The sequence below is a fragment of the Sinocyclocheilus grahami genome, unplaced genomic scaffold (genome assembly GCF_001515645.1).
Source record: "Sinocyclocheilus grahami isolate Dianchi unplaced genomic scaffold, SAMN03320097.WGS_v1.1 scaffold1654.1, whole genome shotgun sequence".
Taxonomy (NCBI): domain Eukaryota; kingdom Metazoa; phylum Chordata; class Actinopteri; order Cypriniformes; family Cyprinidae; genus Sinocyclocheilus; species Sinocyclocheilus grahami.
The window spans coordinates 124,053-142,220 of record NW_015506833.1 but is presented as its reverse complement, the minus strand read 5'-3'; the positions used below and the strand labels follow the sequence as shown (position 1 = coordinate 142,220).

General features: G+C 40.3%; 3 protein-coding genes across 5 annotated transcripts; all 3 read right to left on the bottom strand.

Annotated features, from left to right (window-relative positions):
- Positions 1–324: 324 nt before the first annotated feature.
- Positions 325–3,530, bottom strand: LOC107571812 (H-2 class II histocompatibility antigen, E-S beta chain-like). 2 transcript variants are annotated; one of them, XM_016258191.1, is made up of 6 exons: positions 3,444–3,530; positions 2,559–2,834; positions 2,183–2,464; positions 839–971; positions 718–746; positions 325–616 (listed from the first exon to the last, which is right to left on the bottom strand). In XM_016258191.1, exons 1-4 carry the CDS (start codon positions 3,505–3,507, stop codon positions 841–843), a joined length of 753 nt encoding a protein of 250 aa, XP_016113677.1. In that variant the 5' UTR covers positions 3,508–3,530; the 3' UTR covers positions 325–616; positions 718–746; positions 839–840. The 2 variants fall into 2 exon arrangements, with proteins under 2 accessions (XP_016113677.1, XP_016113678.1); XM_016258192.1 differs by having other exon boundaries at positions 718–741.
- A 5,223-nt stretch (positions 3,531–8,753) lies between these two features.
- Positions 8,754–11,960, bottom strand: LOC107571811 (H-2 class II histocompatibility antigen, E-S beta chain-like). 2 transcript variants are annotated; one of them, XM_016258188.1, is made up of 6 exons: positions 11,873–11,960; positions 10,988–11,263; positions 10,612–10,893; positions 9,268–9,400; positions 9,147–9,175; positions 8,754–9,045 (listed from the first exon to the last, which is right to left on the bottom strand). In XM_016258188.1, the coding sequence occupies exons 1-4, from the start codon at positions 11,958–11,960 to the stop codon at positions 9,270–9,272; spliced, it is 777 nt and encodes a 258-aa protein (XP_016113674.1). In that variant the 3' UTR covers positions 8,754–9,045; positions 9,147–9,175; positions 9,268–9,269. The 2 variants fall into 2 exon arrangements, with proteins under 2 accessions (XP_016113674.1, XP_016113675.1); XM_016258189.1 differs by having other exon boundaries at positions 9,147–9,170.
- Positions 11,961–14,934: 2,974 nt separating this feature from the next.
- LOC107571813 (H-2 class II histocompatibility antigen, A-U alpha chain-like) lies at positions 14,935–16,875 on the bottom strand. The gene is made up of 4 exons (XM_016258193.1): positions 16,792–16,875; positions 15,962–16,207; positions 15,548–15,832; positions 14,935–15,420 (listed from the first exon to the last, which is right to left on the bottom strand). Exons 1-4 carry the CDS (start codon positions 16,847–16,849, stop codon positions 15,239–15,241), a joined length of 771 nt encoding a protein of 256 aa, XP_016113679.1. The 5' UTR covers positions 16,850–16,875; the 3' UTR covers positions 14,935–15,238.
- Between the last annotated feature and the right edge of the window lie 1,293 nt (positions 16,876–18,168).

Genomic DNA, 18,168 nt, shown 5'->3' with positions numbered 1-18,168 from the left:
GTGGAGCTTCTGTCACGAAAACAAATTCCTCGTATTCTGATTCTGGTTCTAATGTAAAGTGTGGTCCTACTTTCTAAAAACACCACAAAACAGTTTGCAGCATGTTTGCAAACACGTCAAACAGCAAATTGGTATCTGCAAGATCAGTAATACACACAGTGCATAAAATTCAATTTACTAAACTGTTCACACAGCTACAAAAATCACATTGTTTAGTTTAGTAAATTAAATTTTCTGCACTGTGTGTAACAGCTGATGTGAATTCCCAGAGCAAACAAACTTAAGCAGAACGTGGAGAAAGAACAAGAAAGAGAAGCGGTGGTGGAGCAGGAAGAAGGTGTGAAATGAGAAGAGGATGCATGGTGCGGGAAGAAGAGAAAGAGTGTAAGATGTAGAAGGAGAGTGAGAAGAGATGAGAGTGTGAGTCCCTCAATCATTCACATTATTTAGTGCTAATATTGCCTGAAGATGCTGAAATATTAGCCAAACACATGTCTCAGATACAATGCTATAATCTTCTTTTTTATTTGGAAGCATCAGTTGAAGAGTTGGACAGTGTGTGATGGTCGTGTTTGTGCTTCTCCACGATGAGGCTCCTTCCAGTCAGTATGAGGACCTGCCATTTGAGTGATTAATATTCATGTTACTGAGGCTGATGGTTCAGCATTTCATTATATAAGGCGTTATCCAAATAACTGAGTAAAATGTAGGACTTACCATCACTTGACGTGGTACTGGGAACTTCTCTATCAGAATAACAAGAGTGATTCATTGAAAAGTGCTATGATATTTATAGTTCTATAACTGGACTAGATTTGTATCAGTGGCTTGCTCTCACCTCTACAGTCTTGATGTTTTTATCTTGAAGTAAATGAATCCAGCAGTGGCTATGATGATTCCCAGCAGCAGTGCAGCAGATTCAATAGTGAATAATAGTTGAATATCCCACTCAAACTCAGGGGCCGGTGGGGCTGTGAAGGACAAACATCGCTCTATTAACACAATGCACCACTAGCCGTGGATTATCCCGCTTACACCATGGTCATCTACCAGCACCGACAGCTTAAAGCTGTTACTGATGTTTACAGTGCGATATTTGACTGGAAGGGTAAAAGTGGTCATTTTTGTCAGTTTCAGCTCACTAGATGTAGCTTTCTGCCTGCTTTAAATCAGAACTTGAGAGAAAGTAATACATAAAATTACATTATTTGAATAAATGAATTCAAGTCACAGGGCAGCGATGAAAGTTTCTGTGCTCCTTAATGTTTCTGTGTGTGCGGCGTGATCTCTGATCTCTCTCTGTGTGTGTGTGTACGTGCTTCGATAAACCGCACATTCATATAAAACGGTGGTTAAACAGACTTAATTTTGACTACCTGGCTATTGCTCTGTTGCAGGACAGCAGACGGGATTTTGCGAGACAATGCGGGACACGAGGGAGAGATAACTTATTACTGTTATTCAATGTAAATTAACGATGATCTTGTATTACATGTCTTTTTGCAGTGAGGTTAACATGCTTTAAAATTGCTGATAGACTTTATGAAAAGATAATAAGGGCGCTGTGAACAGACGTCGTGAATGTACGTCACTCAGTTTGTCCGTTTCTATGGTACAAAACTAATTTTAACAGCACTTTCAATCTAAATATAAAGAGAAACTACTCAAATCTAATCCTTAAAAAGCACATTTCCAAGTAAACACATAAAGTCCGTTAAAAAGACAAAATGATTAAATGCATTCTTACCGAATTAATTCTCATTCATTACATGTGTCTGTGCATTTGGGTTTTTTTCTGTGTTTTCCCGCTCTGGCTAGATCATGCACGCAGACGGCTGCGCTGTGCAACTTCTGACGAAGCGCCGTTAAATATAGGTGAAACTACGCCGCAAAAAGAATCAATGAAAAGCTTTCTTAAAAAGGCAAAAGAGCCCATGCACGTTTCCTTAAAATGACAATTAAACAGACTGATGAAAATGCGGGAGATTTTCTCAATATGCACGGTACAATGTAAAGCAGGACGTGTGGTCACCCTACTTCCAGCCAATCAGAATCGAGTATTCAGACCACGGTGTAACTGTAAAATATAGAAGGTAGAAGTGTGACAACTGGACAGTTTACATATCTCCTCTTGTTGTGTAACTGATGCTATATTAGTGTAAAGGCAGGTGTCGTGTCTTACTCCAGTCGTAGATCATGGGTCTGGTGAAGCTGGCGTGCTCCACCACGCAGGAGATCTTCTCTGCAGATTTGGGAGTGTATTCTAGCACGGTGTGAATCTGGTAGTACCAGTCTCCGTTGGGCAGCTCCTCAGTGGAGGTCACGTCAGACGTCACCGGCACCCCGTCCTTCAGCCAGTACACTTTGATTGGTTGAGGGTAGAAGTCATACGCGCTGCACTTCACCAGAGCTGGATGTGTGCCGTCTCCAGGCATCACTGAACTGAGCTTCACCGTCGGCCGCTCTGAAACAGCCACATCCCAAATCACTTCCTACTCTATGTATTGTAATCACACGACAGACTATATAAATGTGCATTATCAAAGAAGAGTTTTGACCTTTTTTCCTATGGATAGCTCCTTCATAAGCTTCAGCATTAGGCTTGCAGTACGTGTCAACCTTAGCCATGGTTTGCTGTAAGAATGCTGTATCGTTGTTCCACATTTCTGCGGTTTTTATTCCGAGATCCGAAAACCCCTCAAACATCCCCACCGTGCTGTTGAACTTAATGACTGGATATTTATTGAAGTAAAGGCCTTCAATGAACTCCATGTCACTGAGATCAGGAGAGCTGTAGATGCACTCCATCCATGTGTGGAAATAATATCCATTCGCTGAAAAATAACATCTGTGTGAGCTTATTTCAACAATAAAAAACAGAAGCACACAGTCGCGGCTATTACATCACCTCATATGTGTTCCTGCAGCACAAAAGCAGTGTTGAGTCGCTGGGGGATATTTGTAGGAATAGCCAACAATACATTGTATGGGTCACAATTATAGCTCTTTCTTTTAAGCCAAAAATCATTAAGCTATTAAGTAAAGATCATGTTCCATGAAGATATTTTGTAAATCTCCTACTGTAAATATATCAAAACTTAATTTTTGATTAGTAAAATGCATGGCTAAGAACTTCATTTGAACAACTTTAAAGATGATTTTCTCAATATTTAGATTTGTTTGCACCCTCAGATTCCAGATTTTGCCAAATATTGTCCTATCCTAACAAACCACACATCAATGGAAAGCTTATTTATTCAGCTTTCAGATGATGCACACATCTCAATTTGGAAAAATTGACCCCTTATGGCTGGTTTTGTTGTCCAGGGTCACATATTCATATTGTTAAAGTATCTAAATAGACAGTACCTACTTTACTATGTTAGATGGTCCACTACCAGAGAACCATCATAACTAACAGTATTTAAGAAAATGTCTCTCACCTGCTCCAGTGAATACAGACAGCGTTAGAATGTGTTGAAAATTCAAGAGCTTTAACGGTGTCATTTTCCCTCTCTCACTCTCTCTCATTCACAACTGAGAGCAGCAGATACACTGTTCATGCTAGTGAGGTCAGAGTCTAAAACGGCCGTCCAATCAGCCGCTCCTTCACGCATGTGTCAAGTGTTGCTACACAATATCCTGCTTACTTTTAAAATCACAGCTCAGATAAAAGCTAGATTCCAGTGACACATTAAACACAAAGACCCTTCAAATTACATTCCTAGAGAACACAAACTATTAACAGCGTTCTCAATTATTTATCGTACATGCAGCAATGTAACATGCCTACAGTTAACCCTAACTCTTACTTGTTCCGTCAATGTAATACACATCCACTGAGGCGAGCTTGAAGAACCCATGTGCAGCTTTATTAAACAAAAACCTGAACACATACAAAACTATAACCAAGACTAGACCTGGGGGGGGGGGGGGGGTCGTTAGGTTTGATCATAAGCCACGGAGTGCCAGGGGAACTATGGAAACAAACAAGTGGAACAATTACAAAATATAAGATATGATTGTACAAACATGAAACAAGTCCCAAAACCAACTGTGACCATCAGAAAGGACTGTAATGTCTAATCATCCTGATTATTTATCAGAAATAACTGACAAACTTACCACAAGCAGACCACATTTATTTTGCTTTATTTTATATTTACATCCTGTTGAAAAAAACAGCATATGCTGGTTAGGTATGTTTTGATGCTGGGATGCTGGTTTATGCTGGTTTGCTGGCAAAGGACCAGCATAAACCAGCAAAAGGACCAGCATAAACCAGCAAAAGGACAGAGTAAACTTTCCACGCTTACGAGTCCCGAAACCCCACTTCCGGCATGTTGTTTCCCTGCTCTATCACTGAGAGGTTCAGAAGAGCGAGAAAGCGAGTGTAGCGGTGACTCCTACTGGTCTGATCCCGCTCACCTACAGTAAAACATCAGGACGTGATTAGCGGCTGTGCTGTGCTTGGTATGCAGGCTACTACACCCTCCTGAGGTGACTCTAGAAGTCATCTCTGTGTACAAATATGAGGGATTTTCAGGACAAAAAAATGTAACATGCTGGGTTTTATTTGGATGGATATTAAGTAATCTGAATCAGCATACTTTCTTGTTTGATTTGAATAAAACATAAGTGTTTGATCTACATGTTAGAAAACTAGAAATTTCATGACCAGAAAGGACCCATAAAGATATAAAAAAATACAAGCCACAGTTATACAATGTAATACATTTGATTACCGCAATTAATATAGGGCCTACACAGATTTTAAGTTTTACATTTTAACATTCATGTTTACAGTGGAACTATATAGTGTACCATAGCTACTACACTGTACTATGTACTAACTACACTACATAGGCTTCCTATAGCCCCTCTTTCAAAAATGTGCCATGGTAATTATAGTTCCAACAAATAATACTACATTTAGTCCTAAATACTACAGTTAAACTGGTACTGGCATTTGTTACTTGGTTTCCACCAGTGAAATGCAAAAATACAACTATTTTAAAAGTTACTCTTTTTAATTGAATATATCATATTAATTTCTAATAACATTTATCATGTCATGATAATTTGTCAGAAAATGTGGTTAGCCTACTATAGTGCATTTTATATATACTGTGGTATAGTATGCTATACTATAGCATTAAATTGCATTCCACACCAAACTACACATAATTTTTTTTCTGTAGAATTTCATGATGGTAAAAAGTTATATTAGTTAACGGCATCAATTAATTTTTTTTTATTTTACTTGTTTCTAAGCCAGCCCTGCTATGGCCAGATATGCCGAGATAGGCTCTAGCATCCCTGCAACTCTACAGAGGACAAGCAGTTTGGAAAAAGGATAGATGTTGCCAAGCCTTCTGATAAAAAGGCTACTACATTAGGAACATCACATGACAAAAACTTATTAATACAAATATGGAAAGGGTAAGGATGGAGAAGAACACAAAACGTGTTTGTGTTGAGATACCAAAAGGGTTTCTTGAATAATACGCTGTGTGCTTGTGGATCCCTCCCTGTTCCTTAAACCAAAAGGAAAGACTGCCATCTGGTGACCCACTGATGAAACCATAAAAAACAAACAGGTTTAAACTCTTTCTGCTCATCTGTCCTGTCTTCTGTTCGCCCTCTGTAGGTAGTAAAGAGCTTTAATTATAGCAAGATAGCAATATATTTTTATTTGACAATGTTTGTCAAATTTTCCCCAGTACCTTCAAGTCATGTAACTTGCTACTGACAGCTGAGGCAACTATTTTTAACATGACCCACAATCCTGTTCTTTAGAAAGGACTCTTGGAACAAGCCGGGGAACTTCTTGAGACATGGTTCACACTTTAGGTAAGTTGTTTGGTAACTCCCTTGGTAGGTTCTGCTGTCAGTGCTGTCTACAGCCGCTTGCCCTTACAGCAAAGTCTTACAAAACCAGGTACTTTTATAAGGAAAATATACTGTATGTTTTAGCACAATGTAATATATAAATGCATACAGATAATTGATAAATATTTTAATGAATAAGATACTACCTTTTTTCCAGAAGCTGCTGTTGCACATTGACACTGCTTCAGATAATAATGGTATGTACATATCATTTTCTGATTATTAAAATATTGGTTACTCAGTGATATTTGTATGTAAAAATATGTCATAATACAGATTTGAATTACAGAATTTTGTAGCATTATATTATAGAGCATTATGGTGTAATGAAAAGCGAAAAGTGTAAAGAAACTGCTCCATGCCTTAATATACTCTTAATATAGTTCAAGATTGTTTTTTTGTGTGGTTTTAGTCCACATATTTTAGATTTGAGGCATGATCCCAGCCTGTGTTCCCGTCTTGTGTTGTACTCTTATTTTGAAATTAATTCAGCATTACAGAAGCCATTCGTATGCTTTTGTATTCATAAAAGTTGACTCAAAATCAGATAGATCTAAATGAATCAAAATTTGTGTCCAATCAAAATGTGCTTTCGAATGAGAAAGTCCCTCCTGTTTCTATAGGACAGGGGTCACCAGACTGTCCTGGAGGGTCGGTGTCCTGCAGAGTTTACCTCCAACTTGCCTCAACACACCTGCCTTGAAGTTTCTAGTATGCCTTGTAAGACATTGATTAGCTAGTTCTGGTGTGTTTGATTAGGGTTGGAGGCGGAGCTTAACTCTGCAGGATACCGGCCCTCCAGGACCAAGTTTGGTGACCTCTGCTATAGGACTAGAATATAGAATATAGAATGAATTCTGTGCTAGTCTTTTTGAAATTCCAATTTGGAATTTCACACCTTCAGCAACCCCCCTCTCCCCCACACCTGCAATTCAGATCAGCGAAGACGAGGTGCGCCAGGTCTTCCGGAAGCAGAAAATGAGAAAAGAACCAGGTCCCAGACTGTGTTACACCAGTCTGTCTGAAATCCTGTGCTGACCAGCTGGCCCCCATCTTCACACAGATCTTCAACAGATCACTGGAGCTGTGCGAAGTCCCTTCATGCTTCAAACGCTCCACCATCATCCCCGTCCCAAAGAAACCCAAAATTACTGGACTTAATGACTACAGACCTGTGGCTCTAACGTCTGTGGTCATGAAGTCTTTTGAAAGACTGGTGCTGGCCCACCTGAAGGACATCACTGGACCCTTGCTGGATCCTCTTCAGTTTGCCTACAGAGCAAACAGGTCTGTGGACGATGCAGTAAACATGGGACTGCATTATGTTCTGCAACATCTAGACAGACCAGGGACTTATGTGAGGATCCTGTTCGTGGACTTCAGCTCGGCCTTTAACACTATCATCCCAAACCTCCTCCTGCCCAAACTAACTCAGCTCTCCGTGCCCACCTCCGTCTGTCAGTGGATCAACAGCTTCCTGACAGACAGGCAGCAGCTAGTGAGGCTGGGAAAATACACATCCAGCACCCGTACGATCAGCACTGGAGCTCCTCAGGGTTGTGTTCTCTCTCCACTGCTCTTCTCCCTGTACACCAACGACTGCACCTCTAAAGACCCCTCTGTCAAGCTCGTGAAGTTTGCAGACGACACCACACTCATCGGCCTCATTCAGGACGGTGACGAGTCTGCTTACAGACAGGAGGTCGAGCAGTTGGCTGTCTGGTGCAGTCTCAACAACCTGGCGCTCAACACGCTAAAAACTGTGGAGATGACCGTGGACTTCAGGAGAAACCCCTCTGCACTCCCCCCACTCACCATCATGGACAGCACTGTGACTGCAGTGGAGTCATTCAGGTTCCTGGGGACCACAATCTCTCAGGACCTGAAGTGGGACACTCACATAGACTCCATTGTGAAAAAGGCCCAGCAGAGGTTGTACTTCCTTCGCCAGCTGAGGAAGTTCAACCTGCCACAGGAGCTGCTGAAACAGTTCTACTCCGCCATTATTGAATCTGTCCTCTGCACTTCAATAACTGTCTGGTTCAGCTCAGCTACCAAACCTGACCTCAGAAGACTACAGAGTGTAGTCTGGACTGCTGAGCGAATCATTGGTACAACCCTCCCTTCTCTCCAAGAACTGTACTTATCCAGAGTGAGCAAAAGGGCTGGCAGAATCACTCTGGACCCCTCACATCCAGCACACTCCCTCTTTGAACTGTTGCCATCTGGTCGACGCTACAGAGCACTGAGCACCAGAACGACCAGACACAGGAACAGTTTCTTCCCTCAGACCATCCATCTCATGAACATTGACAATAATTGTGGAACACACAACACTATTTATAAACATATACTATTTTTTATCTAACACACATACTGTCTACATTTCTACTAGTCTACATTTGAAATCGAATTTGCACATAATATACCTGTACATACAAATTGTCAATTTGTATATTGTTATTCCCTATTTACTTGTTATATTTTTATTCTTTTATTATCTGGGGTTTGTCCTGTCACTTTCATTCTGTTGCACTGTGGAGCTTCTGTCACGAAAACAAATTCCTCGTATTCTGATTCTGGTTCTAATGTAAAGTGTGGTCCTACTTTCTAAAAACACCACAAAACAGTTTGCAGCATGTTTGCAAACACGTCAAACAGCAAATTGGTATCTGCAAGATCAGTAATACACACAGTGCATAAAATTCAATTTACTAAACTGTTCACACAGCTACAAAAATCACATTGTTTAGTTTAGTAAATTAAATTTTCTGCACTGTGTGTAACAGCTGATGTGAATTCCCAGAGCAAACAAACTTAAGCAGAACGTGGAGAAAGAACAAGAAAGAGAAGCGGTGGTGGAGCAGGAAGAAGGTGTGAAATGAGAAGAGGATGCATGGTGCGGGAAGAAGAGAAAGAGTGTAAGATGTAGAAGGAGAGTGAGAAGAGATGAGAGTGTGAGTCCCTCAATCATTCACATTATTTAGTGCTAATATTGCCTGAAGATGCTGAAATATTAGCCAAACACATGTCTCAGATACAATGCTATAATCTTCTTTTTTATTTGGAAGCATCAGTTGAAGAGTTGGACAGTGTGTGATGGTCGTGTTTGTGCTTCTCCACGATGAGGCTCCTTCCAGTCAGTATGAGGACCTGCCATTTGAGTGATTAATATTCATGTTACTGAGGCTGATGGTTCAGCATTTCATTATATAAGGCGTTATCCAAATAACTGAGTAAAATGTAGGACTTACCATCACTTGACGTGGTACTGGGAACTTCTCTATCAGAATAACAAGAGTGATTCATTGAAAAGTGCTATGATATTTATAGTTCTATAACTGGACTAGATTTGTATCAGTGGCTTGCTCTCACCTCTACAGTCTTGATGTTTTTATCTTGAAGTAAATGAATCCAGCAGTGGCTATGATGATTCCCAGCAGCAGTGCAGCAGATTCAATAGTGAATAATAGTTGAATATCCCACTCAAACTCAGGGGCCGGTGGGGCTGTGAAGGACAAACATCGCTCTATTAACACAATGCACCACTAGCCGTGGATTATCCCGCTTACACCATGGTCATCTACCAGCACCGACAGCTTAAAGCTGTTACTGATGTTTACAGTGCGATATTTGACTGGAAGGGTAAAAGTGGTCATTTTTGTCAGTTTCAGCTCACTAGATGTAGCTTTCTGCCTGCTTTAAATCAGAACTTGAGAGAAAGTAATACATAAAATTACATTATTTGAATAAATGAATTCAAGTCACAGGGCAGCGATGAAAGTTTCTGTGCTCCTTAATGTTTCTGTGTGTGCGGCGTGATCTCTGATCTCTCTCTGTGTGTGTGTGTACGTGCTTCGATAAACCGCACATTCATATAAAACGGTGGTTAAACAGACTTAATTTTGACTACCTGGCTATTGCTCTGTTGCAGGACAGCAGACGGGATTTTGCGAGACAATGCGGGACACGAGGGAGAGATAACTTATTACTGTTATTCAATGTAAATTAACGATGATCTTGTATTACATGTCTTTTTGCAGTGAGGTTAACATGCTTTAAAATTGCTGATAGACTTTATGAAAAGATAATAAGGGCGCTGTGAACAGACGTCGTGAATGTACGTCACTCAGTTTGTCCGTTTCTATGGTACAAAACTAATTTTAACAGCACTTTCAATCTAAATATAAAGAGAAACTACTCAAATCTAATCCTTAAAAAGCACATTTCCAAGTAAACACATAAAGTCCGTTAAAAAGACAAAATGATTAAATGCATTCTTACCGAATTAATTCTCATTCATTACATGTGTCTGTGCATTTGGGTTTTTTTCTGTGTTTTCCCGCTCTGGCTAGATCATGCACGCAGACGGCTGCGCTGTGCAACTTCTGACGAAGCGCCGTTAAATATAGGTGAAACTACGCCGCAAAAAGAATCAATGAAAAGCTTTCTTAAAAAGGCAAAAGAGCCCATGCACGTTTCCTTAAAATGACAATTAAACAGACTGATGAAAATGCGGGAGATTTTCTCAATATGCACGGTACAATGTAAAGCAGGACGTGTGGTCACCCTACTTCCAGCCAATCAGAATCGAGTATTCAGACCACGGTGTAACTGTAAAATATAGAAGGTAGAAGTGTGACAACTGGACAGTTTACATATCTCCTCTTGTTGTGTAACTGATGCTATATTAGTGTTAAGGCAGGCGTCGTGTCTTACTCCAGTCGTAGATCATGGGTCTGGTGAAGCTGGCGTGCTCCACCACGCAGGAGATCTTCTCTGCAGATTTGGGAGTGTATTCTAGCACGGTGTGAATCTGGTAGTACCAGTCTCCGTTGGGCAGCTCCTCAGTGGAGGTCACGTCAGACGTCACCGGCACCCCGTCCTTCAGCCAGTACACTTTGATTGGTTGAGGGTAGAAGTCATACGCGCTGCACTTCACCAGAGCTGGATGTGTGCCGTCTCCAGGCATCACTGAACTGAGCTTCACCGTCGGCCGCTCTGAAACAGCCACATCCCAAATCACTTCCTACTCTATGTATTGTAATCACACGACAGACTATATAAATGTGCATTATCAAAGAAGAGTTTTGACCTTTTTTCCTATGGATAGCTCCTTCATAAGCTTCAGCATTAGGCTTGCAGTACGTGTCAACCTTAGCCATGGTTTGCTGTAAGAATGCTGTATCGTTGTTCCACATTTCTGCGGTTTTTATTCCGAGATCCGAAAACCCCTCAAACATCCCCACCGTGCTGTTGAACTTAATGACTGGATATTTATTGAAGTAAAGGCCTTCAATGAACTCCATGTCACTGAGATCAGGAGAGCTGTAGATGCACTCCATCCATGTGTGGAAATAATATCCATTCGCTGAAAAATAACATCTGTGTGAGCTTATTTCAACAATAAAAAACAGAAGCACACAGTCGCGGCTATTACATCACCTCATATGTGTTCCTGCAGCACAAAAGCAGTGTTGAGTCGCTGGGGGATATTTGTAGGAATAGCCAACAATACATTGTATGGGTCACAATTATAGCTCTTTCTTTTAAGCCAAAAATCATTAAGCTATTAAGTAAAGATCATGTTCCATGAAGATATTTTGTAAATCTCCTACTGTAAATATATCAAAACTTAATTTTTGATTAGTAAAATGCATGGCTAAGAACTTCATTTGAACAACTTTAAAGATGATTTTCTCAATATTTAGATTTGTTTGCACCCTCAGATTCCAGATTTTGCCAAATATTGTCCTATCCTAACAAACCACACATCAATGGAAAGCTTATTTATTCAGCTTTCAGATGATGCACACATCTCAATTTGGAAAAATTGACCCCTTATGGCTGGTTTTGTTGTCCAGGGTCACATATTCATATTGTTAAAGTATCTAAATAGACAGTACCTACTTTACTATGTTAGATGGTCCACTACCAGAGAACCATCATAACTAACAGTATTTAAGAAAATGTCTCTCACCTGCTCCAGTGAATACAGACAGCGTTAGAATGTGTTGAAAATTCAAGAGCTTTAACGGTGTCATTTTCCCTCTCTCACTCTCTCTCATTCACAACTGAGAGCAGCAGATACACTGTTCATGCTAGTGAGGTCAGAGTCTAAAACGGCCGTCCAATCAGCCGCTCCTTCACGCATGTGTCAAGTGTTGCTACACAATATCCTGCTTACTTTTAAAATCACAGCTCAGATAAAAGCTAGATTCCAGTGACACATTAAACACAAAGACCCTTCAAATTACATTCCTAGAGAACACAAACTATTAACAGCGTTCTCAATTATTTATCGTACATGCAGTAATGTAACATGCCTACAGTTAACCCTAACACTTACTTGTTCCGTCAATGTAATACACATCCACTGAGGCGAGCTTGAAGAACCCATGTGCAGCTTTATTAAACAAAAACCTGAACACATACAAAACTATAACCAGGGGGGGGGGGGGGGAGTTAGTAAGTGTCCATGAAAACCCAGGGTAACTATGGAAACAAACAAGTGTAACAATTACAAAATATAAGATATGATTGTACAAACATGAAACAAGTCCCAAAACCAACTGTGACCATCAGAAAGGACTGTAATGTCTAATCATCCTGATTATTTATCAGAAATAACTGACAAACTTACCACAAGCAGACCACATTTATTTTGCTTTATTTTATATTTACATCCTGTTGAAAAAAACAGCATATGCTGGTTAGGTATGTTTTGATGCTGGGATGCTGGTTTATGCTGGTTTGCTGGCAAAGGACCAGCATAAACCAGCAAAGGAACAGCTTCAACCAGCAAAGGACCAGCATAAACCAGCAAAGGAACAGCTTCAACCAGCAAAGGACCAGCATAAACCAGCAAAGGAACAGCTTCAACCAGCAAAGGACCAGCATAAACCAGCAAAGGAACAGCTTCAACCAGCAAAGGACCAGCATAAACCAGCAAAGGAACAGCTTCAACCAGCAAAGGACCAGCATAAACCAGCAAAGGAACAGCTTCAACCAGCAAAGGACCAGCATAAACCAGCAAAGGAACAGCTTCAACCAGCAAAGGACCAGCATAAACCAGCAAAGGAACAGCTTCAACCAGCAAAGGACCAGCATAAACCAGCAAAGGAACAGCTTCAACCAGCAAAGGACCAGCATAAACCAGCAAAGGAACAGCTTCAACCAGCAAAGGACCAGCATAAACCAGCAAAGGAACAGCTTCAACCAGCAAAGGACCAGCATAAACCAGCAAAGGAACAGCTTCAACCAGCAAAGGACCAGCATAAACCAGCAAAGGAACAGCTTCAACCAGCAAAGGACCAGCATAAACCAGCAAAGGAACAGCTTCAACCAGCAAAGGACCAGCATAAACCAGCAAAGGAACAGCTTCAACCAGCAAAGGACCAGTATAAACCAGCAAAGGACCAGCTCAAACCAGCAAAAGGACCAGCATCCCAGCATCAAAACATACCTAACCGGCATATGCTGGTTTTTTCAACAGGGTAGCAAGACAATTTTATGAAAACTGTATGGTAAATCGCTATATGGCAAGAATCTTATTTATTTGAAAGAATCCTGATGGTTTCAACAGGCATTATGAAAGTGCATGTTAGTGAAAATGAAGTTAGTCCCATTTTTAGTTTGATGGGAACAGAACTGGAACTGATGTCGACTCTGTGTGGTTTCATTGTGTCTTGGTTTTGTTTGCCCTGATCCCCTTTTGCTCGTTAGTTTCTATAGTTTCTGATGGATCACATCCCAGTTTCTATTCCAGGTGTTTACCTCACGCTGCTTATAAGCCCTTAGTTTCTCTGTTTTGTTGACCATCGTGTTTCTGTATCAGGACCTTTTTAATAATTTCTTCTCCATATGTCTATTTCAAAAGAACAATTATAAATACAAACACATGCATGTATACGTTTAAGAAAAACAGGTAATGTTTATATATTAAATATATACTTATATTAATATAATTTATATTATATATATAAACATGTAAATATTTTCATTAAAAAATTGTTGGCTGAAATTGTAGCCTACATAGTTTGTGCAATTACAGTTATTTAAATCGAACGTTGAAAGATAATATTGATCATGTTCTATTCTGTTAATAGAATATAAAGGTTGTATTTTATGCATGCAACAGCCGGTCACTGGCAGTCCCTTATGAAAATGAACCATGCTTTTACTTTTACTATTTAAACAAAGTTAAGTGCTTATCATTACCCATTTTACTCTTAGTCATTTAATAAATTCATAAATGTCATAATTTAAAAGTTTAGTTCAGAAGTATCGAATCGGTATCGACGATACTGCCTTGAAAAATATCGGTATCGTATCGAAAACAAAATAAGTGGTATCGCCCATCACTACACTCTTAAAAATAAAGGTGCTTCACGATGCCATAGAAGAACCTTTTTGTCTAAATGGTTCCATAAAGAAGCTTTAACATCTGAAGAACCTTTCTGCTTCACAAAAGCTTCTTTGTGGCGAAAGAAGGTTCTTCAGATTCCAAAAAGGTAAGAAAAAGATGGTTCTTTAAAGAACCTTTGACTGAATGCTTCTTTGTGGAACCAAAAATGAAGCACCTTTATTTTTAAGAGTGTAGACCAGAACAACATATAGCTGCTGTGAACGAGATCGGTCCGCTGCTAGTCACGTTATCCCGTCTCATAGCGCAAAGTCACATGACTTTTTCAGTGCGCATGATGGAATTTATTCGGTAAATGTGTTTCCATCGTAGTTTTCTTATCGGATAAAATTGTGCACGCGCACACATTTACCGAATAAATTCAACCATGCGCATTGAAAAAGTCATGTGTCCGAATAGTTTTTATGCACATTTTTAGAATTTATGTGCATCTTGGCGTTCCCATCCAGCATTTTTTTTTAATGCGATATTCCAAAATGCACATCAAAATAAGTGGATGGAAACAGCTATTGGTGTGCCTTGAAAAAACGAGTGCATCTCGACCATGTCGCCTCTATTATGAGCGCACTTGCCACGCGTTTACATTTTTAACAACAAAACTTGAGTAGACTCATGCATTTTCCTTTATTAAGCGGTAAGGCAAAAAAAACTTACATAGTGCGCCTACAGAAACATTTCAGTCCATGACAAAAGCAACTACATGCAGTACGTAAGTAGCTAAAGTGTCTTATTTGATTTAAGTCACTCAATATCAACACTGATTATGTTACATTGGCAGTTCGTCAAGTAATCTGAGCAAATAGAGCAAGAAAAGATTTCATGATTTAATCAACTTTCAAGGTTCAACCAGATCTTATCGATCCTCAACACCAGCATGACTGAAATGACACACGAAACACTGTATCACTGCATTCAGGATCTTTATTGGTAGGTCCACTGCATGAAATGTTTTTCTTTTTCTGCCATGTCTGTGTCGCGAGTTGCAGCTCCTTTAATAAAGAAGAAGATTCCCGTAGCTGCTCCCAGCAGCGCCAGAGTGAACCCTGCTCCACAGAACACCGCCGGACCCAGACGGGGCGAGACAGCAGTCGTCTCTGGGACACCTGTTGATCATTGGATACACTTGTCAGTGCTGTAATGCTGATGCACTTTGTCACAGAATGACGTATATACGAATTTAACAACTGGGAATAGCACGATTTAGTGTCATTTGATTTGAGTGGCACTTACCCCATATTTTGGTCTGCGCTTGGCCCTGGAGGGCTCTGTGGTTCACCGTACAGCTGTAGATGTCCCTCTCTTCAGGAACAATATCCAGAGAGGAGAAGATGTGGAAGGTGCCGTCATTCCTCGGTCGGTATCGACTCAGACGCTCACCTTCCGTCACAACGACATTGTTCTTGGTCCACGAGATGTTGACAGGCGGAGGAAAGAAGCCCGTGACGTGACAGACGAGGGAGTTCTCAACACCCAGCTGAACATCATTCTTCGGATAGATGGACGTCTCGGGGGGGTCTGGGAACACACAAAACTGTGTTGAGCTGAATCTGATCTCATTCAAATAACATCTAATCTTGTAAGCCAAAGCTCACTCTTTAACCAAGAAATATGTTACAGGAAAACTTGTGCAAATTTCCATCATACCCATTTCCTCTGGCGGGCTCTCGTAAGCTTTAATGCATACAGCTAGGTTTTGCTGGCATGCTTCTTGTGCCGCAATGCTTGATTCATAAAATCCTGGAAAGCGCAAAGCATCTGCAAAATCTGGTAATGTATTTACTCCCATCTGTTGAATAAAGTCAGCATGCCATATCTCTTCTCCATCTGATCCACACACAGATTCTTTTTCTGTGTCAGAACATCCATTAATTTTGAAATCGTTGTGTAGAACTGAAATGGAACAAACATCAAGAGACGAAAGATAGATTAGAACTATCCAGAGGCCGAGAGAAATAAAGGATGAACTGCATATCGTATGCTTTTCTTACTTAGTATCTTTGTCTTGTTTCTAGTCCAAATACCTACAAATTGTTAAATCAAGAAGCATTTACTAGACAAGTAAAAAAACATTTTTTTTTTTATTATTATATTTATTTTATTTTTTTGCTTACCCCATTGGCAGATTTTTTTTCTTGTTTTACTTATTTGATTTTGGCACAAATGCTAAGTAAGAAAAGCATTTTTTTTTTGCATTGTGTATAACTATTAAAGGATTTAGGGGGAAAAAGCCAAAAAAAATTGTCACTGGGTTAACATCCACTGACCACTTATAATCACCACTTGTAGTCAACTAGTCATCAACTGTTTGAATGACAAGGTGATCAAAATACATCACCAGAAGTAAACGTATCACAGTGTATAAAAAGCTTACTCAAAGCATTAGTGTGCTTCATGAAATCATACATCCTTGTAGAGGCTTTTCACATTTAAGAAAAATCTGTGGATGTATTTTAATATACAAAGCATGAACTTACATTGAGCATCAGCTGAGAGACAGACAGCGAGGGTAAGAATGGCCAGATACAGCTCCATCTTTACAGACAACAGTGGAACGAACAGAGAAACAGACTTTGAAGGAGGTGAATGAGAGCGGGCGGGCAGGAATCCCTCCCCGTTAAGTCACTTCCAGTTTCAGAAGCTCGTCCTCCACTCAGAATTTGGCCCTCGCTGTGACACTGCTGTATCCAGAAATAAAATATGTTTTTCCTGTTTCAGCTCTCAGGCTACAGTCATAAAGACTCCTTTACTCAAAACTGTAGTTTAAGATTTGTGCTCTGGCCCTGTCAGGACCACTATCATCAACGATGACTGGCAGTTAGCATACAGTTTGGCTTGGCGGGATGGTTCTGTTTTGGGCAAAAACTCCCTGCCCCTCTATGCAGCCTAGCATGGATAAGAGCAGGGAAAGCAGCAATAACACCCCCCAGGGTAAACATAATAGAACCAACATGAATGTATTGCAGATATCATTAATGTTCAATAATTTAATGTACACGTAATTTTAGAATCAGTTTGATTCAAAGGGAAATCAGAAGGCCTAATGCTGGCTGGACGAAGGAGGAGCTGGGGATGGAGGAGGGTAATTAGCACAGCTGTTTTATGATTGGCTGGATTCAGTACGTCACAACGATTGCATGTGATTCGTGTTTATTCTGTCAGCTTCTATTCTGCTTCTCTTTTACCATACTGTAATTAAGAGCATTCTTCGATATGGCATCTCAGCCTGGTTTGGCAATCTCAGTGTACATTTGAAAGCTCAGATTACAAGGTAAACACAGAGAGCCGTGAAAATGATGGGAGTTAAGCAGCATCCCACACTTCAGGCTGTTTTTGATGATTAATTTTTGAAAATTATTTCAGACCCCACTCATGTCCTTCACTCTGAGTACCAACTTCTTCCTTTGGGAAGACGCTTCGAGTTCCTCAGTGTAGGCTTAACCGTTTTAAGAACTCCTTTGTCCCTCTGTCTATTAAAGCATTAAATGGTAAGTTAGCTAGAGGGTAACAATTATTCTCCTCCCCCCTTCTTTTGTTTGTAATGATATGATTATCGGTTTGTTGCATGATGGGGGGTGTGATTTTTCCCCCCGTGGTTAATGTATTCACTGTATATTGTGTGCAGGGTCGAGATGGCTTGCTGTATGTATTATATGTATGAGCATATCACTCTCGTACTCGAGCGATACCGGCTCTAAATCAGCATGGCTGTAATTAGGCTAAAGGCACGAGGCAATCACAGCCGCTGATATAGAGCCGGTATCGCTCGAGTACGAGAGTGATATTGCGTTTATACAACAGTTCGACGGCACGAGTGTAAATATATATGAAAAACAACAACAGTGTCTTTAAAA